Here is a 14,870-nt window from a genome sequence, read left to right as displayed (position 1 = left end):
CCCCGCCCCTTCTCCTGTCTGGGAGAGCTAGAATGTATTTCAATAGTCTGTAGCTGGCAGGAGGACAGAGCAAGATCGAGGGTTAATTAAAAAAAAAAGAAAGAAAGAAAGATAAATAAATACAACTATTTGAATGAACGAAAGGGGTATTTTTCTTCCCCCCCTTCTTTTCGGTTGCATTAAAGGTTTGGCTCACTGCCGCTTGATTAAAAATAGAAATATTTCAAAAAAAGAATTGCAGCACGCGGTAGTTTTCTTTTTTCTTTTTTTCCTCCCCACCGCTGAGAAATAATAAATCTACTGTTGACAGAGGTAAGAAGCCCCTTAACATGCAGCGACTTGGAAATGCAGCCTAAGTGCCAATCCACTGCAACTTTGCAGGTTTTCTGAAGTTAATGGAGATAGGGGAGGAAAAGAAAGTCCGTGAGAAATGTAAGCAGGTCCCCAGAGGGAGGGGGAGGAGTCTGCTCTTCTGGTCCATCCCTGAAATTTGCAAAAGTAACTGTATTAACATGGTGGGAAAACCGGTAGGATGTCAAGTTTTCACTGTTTACTAAGCATTTGACAACCTAACTTTGGAGTGCTCAGTGTTGGCCATAGTCTGGGTTCTTCGCCTGCGTTTCACTGGGCGAAGGAGGCTCAGTGTGCTGCTTCTGCTTAAGGTTGTGAGCATATATATATATATATACTTATTAACAAGCTGGAGATCGCTTCAGCCTGCTACCACTCTTCATCCCATGCTCCATTTGCTGCCATACTAGCCCAATGTCATTTTCCAGAGCTCATCTATTGTGTTTTCTCTTATGTAATAAATGTACAATTTCAGACAGGGCAAATGGGTGATGTTGCCAGCTTCCTGGCGCTCCTTTGCCAAGTCACAGCCTGTCTGCTCAGTTAGGGAAGATAACTAAGTACTGGCATTACTAAGTCACATTTTTGCCCTTACCCGAAGGCAGAGTGTACTTGCTTTTTATACTTTTATACTGGTGTTCAACACAGTGACGAGACAAATATTCTTGTTATCAAAATGTCAGAATGCCAGCTTTAAGTGATAAGAACGAGTCTGTGTTTTCCGTGATGATATACATTTGAACTCCTCAAACTCCCAAAGCCTTTTCTTAGGTCTATGATAGTGGGGTGACTTGAATATCCCGAGAGAAAGATTGAACCTAAATGGTGAACACGCAGTACTACAGAAAATCGTGTGTTAAATGTTGTTGACATTGTGTCATAAATCAGCTGTCCCGTTTCCACACTAGATGAAATCCCTGATAAGAGGCAAGCCGATGGTGATTTATTTGAATAGCTTTACAATTTGCATTTGTCTTCTTTTTAATATTGTAGGTTTCCATTTAATTACGCAGCTGAGAGGCATGAGTGTGGTGCTAGTGCTGCTTCCTACACTGCTGCTTGTCATGCTCACGGGGGCTCAGAGAGCTTGCCCAAAGAACTGCAGATGCGATGGCAAAATTGTATACTGCGAGTCCCATGCTTTCGCAGGTATCCCAGAGAACATTTCTGGCGGGTCACAAGGCTTATCACTAAGGTTCAACAGCATTCAGAAACTCAAATCCAATCAGTTTGCTGGCCTTAACCAGCTCATATGGCTTTATCTTGACCATAATTACATTAGCTCAGTGGATGAAGATGCATTTCAAGGAATCCGTAGACTGAAAGAATTAATTCTAAGCTCCAACAAAATTACCTATCTGCACAATAAAACATTTCACCCAGTTCCCAATCTCCGCAACCTGGACCTCTCGTACAATAAGCTTCAGACATTGCAATCAGAACAATTTAAAGGCCTTCGGAAACTCATCATTTTGCACTTGAGATCTAACTCACTGAAGACGGTGCCCATAAGAGTTTTTCAAGACTGTCGAAATCTAGACTTTCTGGATTTGGGTTACAATCGTCTTCGCAGCTTGTCCAGAAATGCTTTTGCCGGCCTCTTAAAGTTAAAGGAGCTGCACTTGGAGCATAACCAGTTTTCCAAAATCAACTTCGCTCATTTTCCCCGACTCTTCAACCTCCGCTCCATTTACCTACAATGGAACAGGATTCGCTCCATTAGCCAAGGCTTGACGTGGACTTGGAGTTCCTTGCATAACTTGGATTTATCGGGCAATGACATCCAAGGAATCGAGCCCGGCACATTCAAGTGTTTGCCCAATTTGCAAAAATTGAATTTGGATTCCAATAAGCTTACCAACATCTCACAGGAAACTGTCAATGCGTGGATTTCATTAATATCCATCACCTTGTCTGGAAATATGTGGGAATGTAGTCGGAGCATTTGTCCTTTGTATTCCTGGCTTAAGAATTTCAAAGGGACTAAGGAGAGCGCCATGATATGTGCGGGACCTAAGCCTATCCAGGGAGAAAAGGTTAGTGACGCCGTGGAAACCTATAACCTCTGCTCTGAAGTCCACGTGGTCAACACAGAGAGAGCACCCCTGGTCCCCCAAACTCCCCACAGGCCTCTGATTGTCCCTAAACCTACTTTTGCCAAACCTGGCGCCACTCAACCCACCCTTGAACTACCCAGCCCTTCCCCGGGGTTTCAGATTCCTGGCACAGAGCAAGAGTATGAGCATGTTTCGTTTCACAAGATCATTGCAGGGAGTGTGGCTCTCTTCCTGTCCGTGGCCATGATCCTCCTGGTCATCTACGTATCTTGGAAACGCTACCCAGCCAGCATGAAGCAACTTCAGCAGCATGCTCTTATGAAGAGGCGACGGAAAAAGGCCAGAGAGTCGGAAAGACAAATGAATTCCCCTTTACAGGAGTATTATGTGGACTACAAGCCTACAAACTCTGAGACCATGGATATATCGGTTAATGGATCTGGGCCCTGCACATATACCATCTCTGGCTCCAGGGAATGTGAGGTATGAACCATGATCCTCCTAAAAGCGTTTCTACTGCGGGGAAGGAGAGGTAAATGTTTGAAGCTCTAGAGGTGGCTCTAATCACTAGAAAGATTAATGGCCCTTTTGCTTTGGGGTTTTGCTCAGTGTGAAAGGTTATTTAATTAAATTACAACCACCAGGAAATTGACTTTTTTTTTTAATGGTTGAAACTTGAAGGAAGTTCATTCAAGGATGAGATTAAGTTGGAATAAAGCACTATGATACAGCATCTTTTTTTTAAAAAAACAATTTGTATACAGGGGTTGGATGTAAACACCTACATAGACACAAACACAACTTTTTTTTTCATTCTGAAATTTTATCTCTGGTACTTGGTGTTTCATTTCAAAATGAAATAATGAAGGAGAGGCCAGTTTAAGTTAAAAGCAAAGTGAATTCACCAAAATTCGGGGTGATGACAAAGATTTAAACCAAAGAACAATTTACCCAAGGGTTGATTTGTTGTAAATTGTTGTTTTAATTAAAGCATGCAACAGGGAGCTCGCAGGGGTAACTGTTTCCATGTTACTTACCATTTAGAAATCATACCAGCATAGAGAATGTCAGAGACCTACTGTGTAATTGTACCAGGCTTTTAAAAATGCCTTCTCTCACTCCCTCTTTTCCTCTTCCTAGCCTTCCTTCTATCCTTTTCTCCTTTCAACTTGCCTATCGACTTTCCTTCCTTCCTTTCTCTATTTCCTTCTGGGACAAAGACCACTTTTCAAAAAACATTTTTCAAAAGTGCTGGATATTTGTATGTAATCAGAATGAGACTCAAAGTTCATGTTTTGGTTTGTCTCTGGTAATTAAAATCAGGACATGTTGTTGTGGAGGACATAGCAATAACATAATGGCAGGCATAAGAGGCACTATTTGCCAGTGTTGCTGTTATCTCTGGATGAAATGATGTGTACTCTTGTTAAACTTATCTAAAACGACGTGATTCAAATATTTATTAATAAAAAAAGAGAGGTTTGACTTCTGAGTAGTTTCCCTTAATGTAACAAACTCAACTGAGGGTATATCATGTTAAACCATTTCCATTTTTATGAGAATAACTTTGGCTCTGTTTTCTGATCCTTTAATTTTAAAAATTTCTTATAGGAACATGTTAATGAATAGAAAAGGTAGTCAGATCCTGTTACATGTCAATAAGTACTACTGATGTAATTGATTCATTCCTTAAACTTTCCTAAAGTTTACCTTAACGTACAAAGATTGTGACTGCAAAGCAGAGGTGTGTCCACATGTGAAGGGTCTGGCATGGTCCCTGGGTCTCATTGAAAAGGCTAGGTATCCTGAAGTAATTTATATCCACCATCTAGAGCCCAGAGTCATTCCTCAACCTTTATACACACCCAGAAGTGTATCAGAAGTGAGTACAGGTCCAAATCCAGAGAGGAGCAGAATGACATTCCTAGGCACCATCATTTTGAAAGTCACTTGACTGAGGCAGTGGACAAGGTATGAGAAGGCCAAGAGGGGCAGCGGTGTCTCTTCTGATAAATTGGTACTATGAACATCCATTCATTTTGAAATTGAGAATGGGGGTCCAAGCTTAGTGATTTCCCTGGTACTCTTTACCCTCATGCCATCCCTGCTGCCAAAGACCCTGTTGCTAGGATGAGCTAGTTCTGGTAATATCATAGTATCTGGTTTTGGATAATATATTCCTAAAAGACAGGTTCAATGATGAAATGCCCTGTTCACCCTAGCTTTAAAAGTTGCAAAACATCATTTACTTCTGACAATATATACACCAACTAAAAGGCAGATGCTAAGGAAACTGTTTACACAGACATCGCTGAATTTCAGATAATCTCTATCCCAGTAGAATTTGGAATATTGAACTATTCTACACAGAGCATCAATCTCTTTTTTGTAAATGACTGAAAATCAAAAAAGTAATCCCAGATGATAATTCCCTAAAAGAAATTGTATATGCAATTGCCCTTACAAATTAAAGATAATAAAAAAAGTTTTCTATAAAAGTCTAACAAGGCTTCATGTCTTTATTCCAGGTCAAACTTTCGCTATATATATATATATATATATATGAACATTATCAACACAAGTTCATCTTATTCGCAGTTTTTCTTCATTTTGAGACCCTCTGGATGTCTAGTAGCATAAAAGAGAGAGGAACTACTATCATTCAGGGTCTCCTGGCCCCTAGAGCCAAGTAGTGGTTGTTATTTATAACACAAAGAAGGAAAAATAATTCTTAAAGAACAAGGATTGATAACACTGATTCTAACACATTTTCAGAGATTTTGAAGTCCACATATTATTCCTTCAAAAACCATAATCCAACTAACTCACATAATTACTCTGTCAAAACATGTAGCTTTTGATACGATGCTTGTTCAATCAACTAAAAGAGGAAGCCGTGGAATTGAAGAATTGGTAGAAATGGCTGTTGGTTAGGCATTAAACAGAAGATAATTTAAAAATAATGATGTTGAGTCACAAAAGCAGACTCACTGGGGTAGAGCAAACTTTCTGTATTGTAAAATGTGGAACATACTAACATACATAGTTAAGATCATGAATTCCACGTGAGCATATGAGAGGGTGTGATAAAGCCACACTTAATGAATACCCACTTTGTAAATCAAATATAGCAATATAAGCATTTCAGTCACCCCCACCCCGCTGTCCCTTGGCAGACTGCATGCCATATTATAGGTGGATGTTGAAAGTGAAGATAAGCAAATTACTAAACATTGGTCCAGATGCTGTAAGTCACAACTATTTCTGTCACTGAATAAAATTTTACCTGTTGATAAATACTTCCTTGGAAAAATATCTCCCCTGTTGAAGTCAAGTGAGGGGACTTATGTGCTAAAGAATACAATTTTTAGAAATAGTAGAGGCTTGCTGACATTTAGTCTGGGGAGGTTTCCGTAAATCTTTTTTAAAAAAATCACTTTATTGAGGACTGATACAACTCTTATCATAATCCATCCATCCATCCATTGGGTCAAGCACATTTGTACATTTGCTGCCATCATCATTCTTAAAACATTTTCTTTCTACCTGAGCCCTTGGTATCAGTTCCTCATTTTTCCCTTTCCTCCCTGTGCCCCAGCCCCATGAACCCTTGATAATTTATAAATTATTATTACCTTGTCATGTCTTACACTGTCCAACATTTCTATAAATCTTAAATATCAATAGCTTACAAAAAGAGGCTTCTGATTAGATTTATAAAACGAAGGATGTGGTAGTTTTTTATGCTGATTTTTGTTTATTGCCTCAAACCACCAAAATCTGCCCCCCAAAGCCATGCACATTTGGCTTGACAACACAGCACCCAAAGCTAATTTTCTAATACAGTGCCTTGAAGTAAACAATGTTGCAATAATTTTAAAACTTCACTTTTTAACTAATTTATATGACTATGCCATACATACAATTATTATATACATTTTGTCTCTTTATTTAGGAAAGAAAATAGAAATAATAAGTTTCCTTTGAGCCGCCACAGAAATATAGAGTTTTCAGATCAAATAACTTTAGCTCTGTACTCTATAGGCTTAATTTTACAAAAGTCACAGGTATATACCATGGTAACAACTTAAAGGAGCATATAATGCTATTTTAGGCAGTAAAAATAATATCAATAAAAGCAACCGAGTATGTTAATAATTAAAGTAATGAATAGTAAAAATACATATCAATCACCAAACTTGAAGTGGATCCAAATGACGGTCTGAACGGAATCATTTCACCTATCTGTGTGCAAAATGTACTTAGAAAAATCACTTTGAATCAAAGGGAGAAGACCTGAACAGAATATGATGTTAATAAAAATAGAATTGCAAATACTAACATAAAAATAGCACATGAAACTTTGCATAATGTTATCTCATTAAAAATACATGGTTATGACGCTATTTTGTTCTGTATTGAAATCTTTTGCTTAAATATACAGAACAAAATTTTGAATATTCAGTTCTTCTAGGGTGTGTTTAATCAGCTGACATAGCAAGGAGTTTGATAAAATTAGTCGTTGCAAATATAGGACAAGAGGGAATATTTGTCTTTTACATTAAAAAAAAATTAAGGACACAAAAACAATGAGGGTGGCCTTTATAGAATCTCTCTATACAAACTGTTTTGAAGGGTCAATAATTGAAATATAAACTTAAAGTATCCCATAACACTAATTTTACTGCCATTAGTGTAGTGGCAAGGGGTACAGTGATGTGATAGATACTTATTTTCCAAATGTTTGCTATGTTGGATACACACTTGGAACTAGGGTAAAATAAAATAGTTAATGATTGTCAAGTTAAGTTTATATTTATTATTTTACTGCTTTGCAGTAGTTATTTTCAACTCCTTCCTATAGTTTATATTGACAAACACATATTAGGCCACGTTCATTTAAGTGGTTACTAATTTCTGTCTATGATTTAGAAATTTACATTCACAGTACTCTGTATGGCTATCCAGGAGATGCACCCAAAGAATTATAAGCCAATCTGTCCAGTATCATTGATCTTCATTGTCATTATACCGATACAAAATTAAGGCACATACACTCTATTTGGGTGTTTGATTATGAATAATGTGTTATGTTAAAAAGCTATGATTAAAATATATAATCTTCTTCTGGGTATACTTGCTATATACATGTACATATACATACTTATCTATATCAACCAAAACCAAACCTATGGCCATCAATTAAAATCTGACTCATATCAACCTATTTATAGTTTCTTAGGCTTTACATGTTTATGAGCAGATAGTTTCATCTTTGCCCCATGGAGCCCATCTGATGAGTTTGACTCTCTTATCTTATGCTTTGTGATTACCAATTTAACACCTATTCAACAGCATCTTCAAGGTTCCATCTCTCTATCTCTCTCACACACACACATAAACCTATATGTATAAACTCCTGCGTAGGTATTATGGGGTTATGTTCCAATGAATCTTCTGTAAGTCAGCACTGATGTAAATTGAGTAACTCATTTCAAACCATTTTCATTGTTATTACCATAGCCTGCTATCTATCTATCTATCTATCTATCTATCTATCTATCTATCTATCTATCTATCATCTATCTATCTATCTATCTATCATCTATCTATCTATTTATCTAACCATCTATCTATCATCTAAATTGAATAGGAAATTAAACACTTGCAAGTGAATTCCTGAGAGTCAAAAAAATCAGAAAATTATGTGCTGAAATATTGCATGTAATATATATTACTAGAGATAGATATATATAAAAGCAGGTGATCATAAATGATTTTTGTTATAACATGAATGGCCTAAGTTTAGGACTAACAGTATAGAGAATGAGAGAGAAAATAAATCATTGTCATCACAACTTATGTCCAACTATTATTTTCTTTTTATCATTTAAACTATTAGTGATAAAAATGGGGGCTACACTACGCATATTGGTTAGTCAGACATATTACTTCCTACGAAGTTGAATGCTTTACCATATATAAAAGTTATTTGAAACTTATTGTCTGTGTTACCACCATAAAGTGAAAAAACACAAATTTAATTTAGTCCAATTGTTTCTCTGCTACACACTGGCATTTGGGGGAGGGATTTGGGGCAAGATACTTTATGTCTCTGTGACGTCAGTAAAAATGAGTGTATTCAATTCATACTGCATTCATCAACTCAAAGTATTTCTCAGTCAGCAAACTGCAGTACATATCAGCCATTGTTTCCATGGAACAGTTTCCAGAGAGCAAATTTAAATATAAAAAATAATAATCTGAATTACCTACATCCATTATCAGTAAAAAAATGATGAGGGCAATGAATGTACAAATGTGCTTTACACAATGGATGTATGTATGGATTGGATAAGAGTTGTATGAACCCCTAATAAAATGATTAAAAACAACAAACAAACAAACAAAAATACATACAGTAATTGTGTCAAGAAAAAAAAGAATGACCTTCTTGAAGTCATAAGAACTGGGATGCTCAGTCAAGGAACCATAAACTCAAAAACTCATTGCCATCCAGTATATTTCAACTCATAGCAATCCTATCGGACAAACTAACATTGCCCTGAGGGTTTCTGGGACTAATTCAGTAAATATTTACTGAATTAGAAAGCCTCTTCTTTCTTGTACTGTGCTGCTGATGGTATCGAACTACTAATATGGTTAGTAGCGCAAAGTTTGTTTATGCATGAAGGGGAACTATAGCATACACATGCATGCAGAAACAGATAAATGCATTAATCTTTTTAAATGGTCCAAATATATAATTACTTGGAAAGCATTTGAAATATGACTATTTTAAAAAGTATGAGCCCCAATAAATTGATTAATTAAAAAAAAAAAGAATCAATTTCCTGAATTAGAGTCCATTCAAATACGTTTGTGAAGCGTGTCACCAATGGTGATAAGTGGTATTAGTGGTATGTGACAGTTGCTAGGAAAGATGGCAGTGTCTAAGTTAAGAAAAATATTTAAGTTGAAGATAAATAGTTTGACTCCTTCTTCTAAAATGAACTGATGTTAGCATCTCGTGGTCAGAATTTAACAATTGGCTTCCCACTGAATTCCCAGGATGAGGAATCTGACTATAATTTTAGGAATATATAGATTGTGATATATTTTAGTAATCTTCACATGATATATTTTTCTTCTTAAGACTTTTATATACTCAGTAAAATCTTATCATCCTAGTTCTCTGGAATCACATTTATGGACAATTCTAAGGCTTAGAAAGTTGCACAATAATATTAGTATGAGGGACTTGGTGACTCATCTGAATTTTCATGTCTCTCAAGTTTCAAGATTCAAAGTGAAGGATTGCAGCTTGTATATCACTAGACACTGGTAGCTTTAAGAAATTAGTATGTCTTTGGCCCCAGTAAAAAGCATAAAAGTGATGCTGAGTAAGTTTTAAAAATTAAAATAGCTTTTTCCAGTACCAGAAGACCCATCATTCACTGAGTCAGTTTAATAAAATCTCAATATTCTTAAAAGGAAACAGAAATTATGAGAGCATTTTTCTCATGCACTCTATGACATTAAAATGTTAAGTATAACTTAAAAGGCTTGAGAGAAATCACTGTATTTTCTATAGTGTTGGAACTATTACCTGTTTTAATAAACAGCTGTTTAAACTGCTAGGTATGTTCAAAGACTTATTCTAAAGAGTTTAAAGATTAAAGCTTTTATTGTCAAGAAAAATTAAAGTCTAAGTCCCTGTAGCTATGGAAAATAATTCCTTTATAGTAAGACATTTGATCATAAGTCAAATCTCATGTAGTATAATATTTGTTACCATATGTTCTGAGGTTAATTTAGCACCAGGTGATACAGATAAAAGGTTAGAAATATTATGCTGCTATGAATAATCATAAAAATCTTGTCCGAATATTATAAAGAAGCTTGGCAAAAACTGATAAACCTCTAAGCAAGTTGATATCTGGTTATACAATAAATAAATTATTATATACTTAAAGATTAATATATTTAGCATCTGTGTTGGTACACAAACATTAAATACTTTAATATTTAAATATTTCATGAACAGTAGCCATAAACATGAATACCAATGTAACATTGGTGTTATATTGCTTTAAACATCCCTATAAATATAAACCTTCATAGTAATATATTACCTTCAAAGTAATATATATTGTGCTATTGAATAAATGTGTCCAACTTGTTTATTTGTTTCAAAAGGGAAAAAGAGTGGTTAGGGTTCTAATTACTTTGGAATAATTTTATTGACTTTTTATTATTGTCTTAGTTGGTGTGTTTGTTTTTGGTAGATGTTTCTGTTCTCTCCTTATATTAGTTTTCTGCATAGCTACTTATTTCTCAGACTTCGGCATCAGGTAAAGATGACCTTATGACAGCTATTTTTTCTTACTACTTTATATTTTAAATGCAATATCTTCTAGTGAAATATATTAACATTCTGTAAGTGTTCTTAATCATTTTGGATTTAAAAGAAACATAAGTTAATAAAAGGTTAACTATCATCTCAGAATGTCAATGATTAGATTCTTCTGATTGCACTGAATTCAAGACTTAAAGGTATTTTTTCTTTAACAATAAGCTTGCCTATTTCAAGACTGACAAGCTAGGAAGAATATTGAAAAGTCAACTATTTCTATTATCTAAATAAATAAAATATAGTAAGAAACAAAAATTTATTCTTTAAATGCGATTCTACTTTGGATACTTTTCAGCATTTTGGTAAGCAAGCTATATGGACACTGTTTTAGGAAAAGCACATGATACTGAGAAAAGTAAAAATACTTCATGCTACTTTGATTGGGAGTGGCGATACTACCTAATTTCAATTTACTGATTAATTCAATTTTACATATAAAACATTTTTATTTCTTGACTAACTAAATGCTGTTAGAGAATGCAATAAAATTATGCTGACCAAGAAACAAACAAGAAACAGTTTGGGGTACTTGTCTTATTATTGCTTTTTCAATTCCTTCCTCATAAGTCACATTGACTGAAACACTGCCTTTTTTCATCTCCTGACAATCTTATATTGGAATAGCACAGTTTCTGGTGTTTTTTTTTTTAAGTTGATCGCTTTTCTTCAACTGGCATATATTTAAGTTTAAAGAAAGCCCTAAAATATACAGGAACTGTTTGTTTATTTCAATATGAATTTGATCATAAATACATTACATTATTAAGTGCTTTGGTACAATTATAAATTGGAACCAACCATTGGAAAGTGTTTCTAAAAGACAACAAAAAATGGAAAAATGATTATTACTGGCTTATTGTTAGTAGGGTGAAAAATGGATAGTTTCTTCCCTTTTTATAGTTCTATAAAAATAATAGCAGAAAGGTCAGCCTTAAAGTCTCTAAGGTTGATGGTCAAACCACATCATGAACCACTATTATACTGGTCCACTGGTTAGATCGAGGGGTGAACAATAGGTCCCTGAGAGTTGAAATCAACTCACTTTGCTTCAGTAATATTGGACAAGTAAATATGTATCTGACCTTACACTGATACAATCTTTCCATCTGTTCAGCTGGAGTAATAACTTTCCAAGTAACTTGTTGCAATGATTAATGAATGACTATTTGAAAACCATTCTGAACTCTCCCATAAAATCCTCACTGTAAATGTGAATGATGATTAATCGTAAGTCCACTATCTACTGAAAAAGCCCAAAAATACAGTGTGGCTGTATTATTTTCATTCTGATTGTTAGTTATATTGATGGCTATAATATCCTCTGATATAGAAACAAGTTTGTGGTTACATTTTTATTAACTTGAATGATAAACCTGACCCTTCAGTACTTTGTCTGATCTATAGTTTAGTTGGGATATTAGACACACTGATTTTTAAATAATACCCAAGTCTTTGTAAAACACTCCCTCTGAACATTAGCACCAACACTGAAGAAGCAGACTAGAGAAATAGCTTAGAATTTGCAATCTTATTAAATGTTGTCTTTTTTTAAACAACTGGAAGCCATGTTAATTCTCCCAAAATGTGGTGCATTACAAGTCAGATTTTTCTAACAATGTATAGAGTTTTCCTTCTGAACTAAGATGTTATGTTAATTAAATAAAACCTGATATTTTGCTATTTCATTATAAAAAACAGAGGACCATCAATAAATATGAAGGACACATGACTTTGACATAAAGAGTAAGTATTTTGCCTGAGTATCATCTGAGTTTTAATTTTTTCAGAGGTATATATTGGATGATTTCTCTTAGTATCTCCATAACTGTATTATATTTTTGTGTCATGACATTCATTTTATTTTCCCCTAAGGAATTTCAATTATACACCATTGTGTTTTATGGGATAGAGGTACCATAGACAAAGATATTTTTACATAAAAAATAGACATATGAAAGAGCAAAAATATGTATTTCCTATATTTGTTTAGTTTGTGATAGAGAAGGAGACTTATTTTAGCACTGACATCTTGTCAGTGCCTGAAACTGTCTGTCCAACTAAACACTCCACAGCTTAAGACCTCCACTAGACCCCAGGTGCCATGAACCTGTGCTACCCATACGTACTCTGATGAGTGGGTCACAGTGACAATTCGTGTTTCAGCGAATTCATGTCAGTTCATAGCAAGTCATATTTTGTTATTTCCATATATTACATGATTTTGTGGATATCTACGAAAAAGATTGGCATTATACATTTTTGGACAGTAAAGCAGGATCTTCTTCAGGAAAGGGGTTTATAATCTAACTCAACTCTAGGAATTGACCCTCGAATTGAGAATATTTGTCCTAACAAATAATGTTAGACTTGTGGTCACTTAACCTAGAACTCTTCCATTTGTACAAATCTTGGGAGAAATCTGTTGACTTTTCTCATTGCTTCACCTTTAGGGATACCGTGATCAACTAACTAGTTAATCTTCTTTGCAAGCCAAAAAATTATCATTACTTGACTCATTGCTCCATTATGTAAACTCTATCCACCCTGTTTGGCAGTGAGATGTCCATGCTATGTTCCTGTCCTCCTGGGATCTAATTATCTTGGTTTCATTTAAGAAACACAGTCTGATATAGGCAATTCCTTTTGTAATATCTGGTAAACAACAAGCAAGAAGCCATGCTCCAAGACAGTCCTTTCCTAAATCTCTTTTGCTCCCCAGTAGTCAGGTTGTCATTCTCAAACATCTTCTTAGAGTATGTCCTGAGGAACACTGAACAGAATTTCCTTATTTTATTTTTAGGAAACACTGCTTAGATTTCAATTTTGAAACTAATGGAAGATAAGAAAGCATAACATACAATTGTAAAGGTCCGACATTTTGTCACCTTATCCCTTAGGTTCCTATATCCCTTTGGCTCTTTGTGTTGTCTTTTCTTAAATAACAAGAGGGAAGGGGATAAATGTAGACTAATATTCACACCCCGTTAATTTTGGCATTATATCTAATTTTTGAAATGTGTACGGGTTTCCACCAACGTATGACATTTGGCAAAAGAAAAACAAAGAAAAAGGTGGAATCTACTCTTTACCTAACTGCATTACATACTGAATGTTTTCTGGAAGAAAATGATTAATTATGTAAGACAATCTACTATTTTAGTATGCAATGATATTAGAGTATTTCTATCCCACAGTTCTACATGATTAGATAGATAAAGGTTATTCAAAATATGAATGGGAATAATTTTATAGGTTGACCTGGTATGTTTTATTTATTTATTTTTTTAAGCAAAAGGGAAGAAATTTATTGGAGCCCCTACGGGAAACCCTAGAGTGGCCCAGCATACCCTACTGTGTAGGCATGCCCAGTAAAGGCTCACCCCATTCACTGTACCCCATGTTCCAGAGGGACTCCCTTGAGACGAGCCCCAAATCCCCAGGACTGGCTGGGGGTGGGGATGGACCTGGTATGTTTTATTTATTTTCTAATTATAAAGAAATGGAATACTTCTTTTGGAAAATGTTGAAAATTAGTTTATATAAAATTATATACAATTATCTAAAACCCACTATACACAGATGATACTTGGGAAATTTTGATAAATTAACTTCTCTCATATTCATAGGCATATATGTGTGAGTATGGGTGTATGTGTTTAAAATTCATTTTCTATTAGAAATTAGACTATAGACTTGTGTACTGTTATTTTAAGTTTATGTGATACAATAGAGTTTATTTTCTAAAATAATTGAAACATATATTTAAGATATATCATAATTTGGGTAAGCATTCCCTTTTTGGTGGACAATTATGATGCTCCATTTTACTCTTATAAATATTTTAAGTGATTTCCTTAGCCAAGATAGTCTTAAGAGAAAATACATGAGACTATGAAACATTTGGTTTTCTCAGGTCATATTACTAAATTACTCACTATAATATAGCAACTTATTAATCACAAAACATTATATAGCAGTTCCCCTTTCTAGATTTGGAGGGTGTCAAAAGGCCATTGCTACTTTGATTGCAGTTTATGTCTGCATGG

General features: G+C 34.9%; 1 protein-coding gene across 4 annotated transcripts in view; it reads left to right on the top strand.

Moving 5' to 3' along the window:
* Nucleotides 1-14,870, top strand: part of LRRTM4 (leucine rich repeat transmembrane neuronal 4) — a 944,170-nt gene that overhangs the window by 1,268 nt on the left and 928,032 nt on the right. For 3 of the 4 annotated variants that reach the window (XM_045283913.1, XM_045283912.1, XM_045283911.1), the window contains one exon: nt 1,345-2,891. In XM_045283913.1, the coding sequence (XP_045139848.1) occupies nt 1,345-2,891 (1,547 nt within the window). Of the gene's footprint in view, nt 1-1,344; nt 3,898-14,870 lie in introns of those variants that run through there. The other variant, XM_045283914.1, reaches the window with a different exon arrangement.

This window comes from Echinops telfairi, unplaced genomic scaffold (assembly GCF_000313985.2).
Source record: "Echinops telfairi isolate 266 unplaced genomic scaffold, ASM31398v2 ScPeMD7_7467;HRSCAF=8505_1, whole genome shotgun sequence".
In the NCBI taxonomy this organism is placed as follows: domain Eukaryota; kingdom Metazoa; phylum Chordata; class Mammalia; order Afrosoricida; family Tenrecidae; genus Echinops; species Echinops telfairi.
Note: the sequence above shows the minus strand (reverse complement) of the source record. Positions and strands in the feature narration are given on the sequence as shown.